The sequence below is a fragment of the Lipotes vexillifer genome, unplaced genomic scaffold, assembly GCF_000442215.2.
Source record: "Lipotes vexillifer unplaced genomic scaffold, Lipotes_vexillifer_v1.1 scaffold1691, whole genome shotgun sequence".
NCBI classification, from domain to species: domain Eukaryota; kingdom Metazoa; phylum Chordata; class Mammalia; order Artiodactyla; family Lipotidae; genus Lipotes; species Lipotes vexillifer.
In genome coordinates this window covers 1,992,465-1,996,544 of record NW_006789046.1, presented here as the reverse complement: position 1 = coordinate 1,996,544, position 4,080 = coordinate 1,992,465, and the positions used below count along the sequence as shown (strand labels likewise).

At 51.8% G+C, this 4,080-nt stretch overlaps 1 protein-coding gene across 1 annotated transcript in view; it reads left to right on the top strand.

The window, feature by feature from the left end:
- The window catches only part of CCDC40 (coiled-coil domain 40 molecular ruler complex subunit), a 42,226-nt gene that overhangs the window by 6,554 nt on the left and 31,592 nt on the right, over positions 1-4,080 (top strand). The window contains exons 4-7 of the mRNA XM_007462347.1: positions 895-1,027; positions 2,004-2,167; positions 3,031-3,114; positions 3,189-3,408. Of these exons, the coding sequence (XP_007462409.1) occupies positions 895-1,027; positions 2,004-2,167; positions 3,031-3,114; positions 3,189-3,408 (601 nt within the window). The remainder of the gene's footprint in view (positions 1-894; positions 1,028-2,003; positions 2,168-3,030; positions 3,115-3,188; positions 3,409-4,080) is intronic.

The following is a 4,080-nucleotide window of genomic DNA, read 5'->3' as shown; positions in this document are numbered from 1 at the left end:
TTCCCTACAGATGACAGAAATGACTGGCATCCACCCTGCAGGGTCTTGTGCAGGGTCATTGTCTGTTGTTACTAATATTCACCTATTCATCAGCAGCGGTAATTACTGTCAACAATAATCATTGCAAGAGTCCCCTTTAGAGCTAAAATGGAGCCAGGTGCTTCTATTGAGGGAAAACCTTTTCATATGGAAATGTCCCTAAAGTGAAACAGTTTGAAAGAAGAGAAGAAACAGCCCTCTTGGGAGACCCTGGCCAGGGCTCAGGCTTTCCAACATCCTTTTATAAAGAGGATGCTCAGAGGTGTTGCTTACCATCCTTGGAGAGAACAGCATTTGGGAGTAAAGAAACCCACGTCCAGCACACACCCATGCCTCAGCGTTTACCCTTTGCTACAGATCTAGACGGAAAGAGACCACTCCCGATTCCTCATGGAGGTGGCGGTAGGTGTTTTCTATTTTGACCATTTGCAAAAGCCAAATGTTATGCAAACAATATTCTATTTTTTAAAATAAATTTATTTACTTATTTATGGCTGCGTTGGGTCTTTGTTGCTGCACGTGGGCTTTCTCTAGTTGTAGCGAGCGGGGCAGCTTTTCGTTGCGGTGCGTGGGCTTCTCATTGTGGTGGCTTCTCTTGTTGTGGAGCACGGGCTCTAGGCGCGTGGGCTTCAGTAGTCGTGGCGCATGGGCTTAGTTGCTCCGCGGCATGTGGGATCTTCCCGGACCAGAGTTTGAATCCGTGTCCCCTGCAATGGCAGGTGGATTCTTAACCACTGCGCCACCAGGGAAGTCCACAACCATGTTGAATTGAACACTGTAATGAATTAACTCCTTAGTCCTGACTAAACCCTCATAAATTCAGATTTGGTTGTTTTTGCTCTAAAACAATCCCAGAGAGCGCTCCGGCAGAAGGTCTTTCCTCTGGGGGCTCAGCACCGCCTCGGACAGAGCCGGGGGAGCAGCAACACATCCCTGGACTTTGACGAGCCACCTCTGGTTACCGAGGGCCCCTCCACGCAGGAGCCAGGTATTGTGGGACAAGCCACTTCACATGCCCTTCTACGTGAGGGCTGCCACTCATTCACCACCTGTTACCTTGTTTCCTGTGGCGCCATGAGCCAAAAGATAAAAATATCATTAACAGATATGGATAACACATGTGGAGCATTTTTCTGTTTTATCTCATTTAATCCTTACACTAACCCAGTGAGGTAGGCACCGTTCTCCATTTTAGAGACCCTAAGAGTCATTAAGTAACCCATCCCTGTAAGTGGCAGAACCAGGCCTGGACCAAGATCCGGTGACGCCGCAGCCCACAGCCCTGGCCAAATGTCTCACTGCCTTCTGGTCTCGGGGGAGCTCACCCCTAAACATGTGTCTGTTTGCTGACTTTCCAAGGCTTTCCCGGCACACCCTTATCTTTCCACTTGGCTCCATAATCCCAGTGTTGAGTACATGGGAAAGCAGATTGGGTTTTTTTATCTTCCATATGATGGGTGTGTGTGGGTGGATGGTCCAGCTAACAAAGCCTCACATCACTCACAAGCAGCAGGCAGACAGCACACATCTAAAGGAGTTAGAAACAAAACAGGATCTCTCCAGCTCAGGAAGGGAGAAAAGTTGAAACTAGAGCCTCACTGATTTCTTTTCAATCATATCTGTTTTCCATTAAAAAAAAAAAATCTAGTCCATCATTAAGAAGCCACCTTTCTGTTTACTATTTATGTATTAAAAAGTATCAACAAAATGTGTTTCCTTCTTGTCTACCTTTAAGTGCAGTCCTTTCTACAGAATGTGTTGAATCAGCTAGTAGAAAATTCATGAGCAGAAGACCCTGTGAATAGCACTTGTGAACCCTAACCCAAAGGGGTGCCTTTTGTTTCTTCTTTCCATCATGTTGCACGAAACTGGGCATCAGCTTTGCCTGATTATTCCTCCAGAGAAGCACTCTCTCTATTAACTCCTCAGTGATGTTTGTTGTTCCCCCCTACTTGTCACCCCAGAGCCTGATGCCCACCCCAGGGAAGAAGCCACATCCTCATTCCTGGACAGGATCCAGCAGTTAAGTATGGCCGAGGAAGGAGGCCTGGTGGAGAGTGTGGAGTCTGAGGCCAGCGACGAGGCCAAAGAAGACAGATCCCAGCTGGTGGTTTTGGACCCAAACCATGTAAGGAAACATTCTGGAGTTTTGCTTTTGCCCCATGCAGACGAAGATGGACTTAGAGACACTCTTACACCTGCCCTGTAGGCCCTGCCCTGCCCCGAGCCTCCATGGCCCACCCTCCACCCAGCAAATGGCACACTCAGGTCTCACCTGCTCGCTGAATGGTTTATCTGCAGGGTTTGAGCTGCCACCTTGTAAAGTTTATTTTCCCTTTAAGTTCATTCATTCAGAGTCAGCATTTCCCAACCTCCACACTATTGACATTTGGGGCTGGATCACTGTTTGTCATGGGGGACCCTCCTGGGCACTGTAGGATGCTGAGCAGCATCCCTGGGGCCTCCACCCACTAAATGCCAGTAGCACCCCCTTAGTTGTGACGGCCAGAAATGTCTCCAGACTTTGGGTATTGGGTGGGTGCAAAATCACCCCCACTGATAGCCACTGCCTTGAGTGTCCCACCCCTCTGGCAAGTGGGGAGGGCAGGTCTTGGTTGGATGAACCTCTTTGGAAAGACTTGGTGCTCCCGGTACCACGGGAAGGATGAGGGCTGCACTGGGAAAAGGGGCTGAGAGTTCATTTGGTGCTGGCATCCCAGGCACTGCTCATCACTGCCCTCTGGCCCCAGGGATTAAACCAGGACCACTGCTCCAGCCCACCCTGTCATTTTGCACTCAGGTCCTTCAGTGCCTAGGATGAGACCACAAGTGCCTTGAATTTGTGGCTTCTGGAATAAGAATCCTGGGCAGAAGTGGGGAGCACCCAGCGTGGAAGTCATTTCTGCCGTCCCCTGCCAAGAGTTGTGGCAATTCAGGCTAAGCCCTGGAGGGGACAGCACAGTAACCGGCTGTGCTCTTCCACTGTTTTAGCCCCTGATGATAAGATTCCAGGCTGCCCTGAAGAACTATCTTAACCGGCAAATAGAGAAACTGAGGCTGGAACTTCAAGAGCTGGTGCGTACCTGTCCCGCTTTCCACCTGGCTGTGCAACCCGCATCTCCATGACCCAGCTTCTCTCTCTGGTGCAGGGCGTGGCCACCAAGCAAAGCCTAGTCCACCGGCAGGAGCTGGGGGTGGACCTTTACGGGGTCCAGCAGCACCTGGCCCGCCTGCAGATGCAGCTTGAGAAGAGCCACGACCGCCACTCGATCACAGCGTGCGAGAGGCGGAGGAAGGAGGAGGAGCTGCAGAGCGTGCGCTTGCGCTACGCCAGGACCTGCGAGACCGCCGGCGAGGAGCGCAAGAAGCGTAAGGTGGCCCCGTGTCCTCGCAGGCGTCCCCATGGCGCGGACCCCGTGCCGTAGACACCCCAAGGGGCATCCTCACGTGCCATCATATCCCTGAATGCCATTGCAACCTGGTGGGGTGTTCCCAAGTGCCATCATGACCCCGAGGGGTGTCCCCACATGCCATCGCAGGGCTTCATGAAAGGCAAGCTGTGTTCCCGTACTGGAGGGGTTTCCAAACTTTAGGGGGAAGGAAGACATAAATGTCTTAAAATGCACCTAATTAGGCAAAGTAGCAAACACTGAAAGCCGGCAGGCGGGGTATTTGGAGTCAAAAGCTGGAGAGGCGGGCTTCCCTGGTGGCGCAGTGGTTAAGAATCCGCCTGCCAATCAATGCAGGGGACACAGGTTCGATCCCTGGTCCGGGAAGATCCCACACGGCGCGGAGCAACTAAGCCCGTGCGCCACAACTGCTGAGCGTGTGCTCTGGAGCCCGTGAGCCACAACTACTGAGGCTCGTGCGCCTAGAGCCTGTGCTCCGCAGCAAGAGAAGCCACCACAGTGAGAAGCCCGTGCGCAGCAACAAAGACCCAATGCAGCCAAAAATTAATTAATTAGTTAATTTTAAAAATGCTGGAGAGGCTCTGGTGGGCTGCTGGGGTTGAAGGTGGGGTATCCAGAGGCAGGGAAGAGC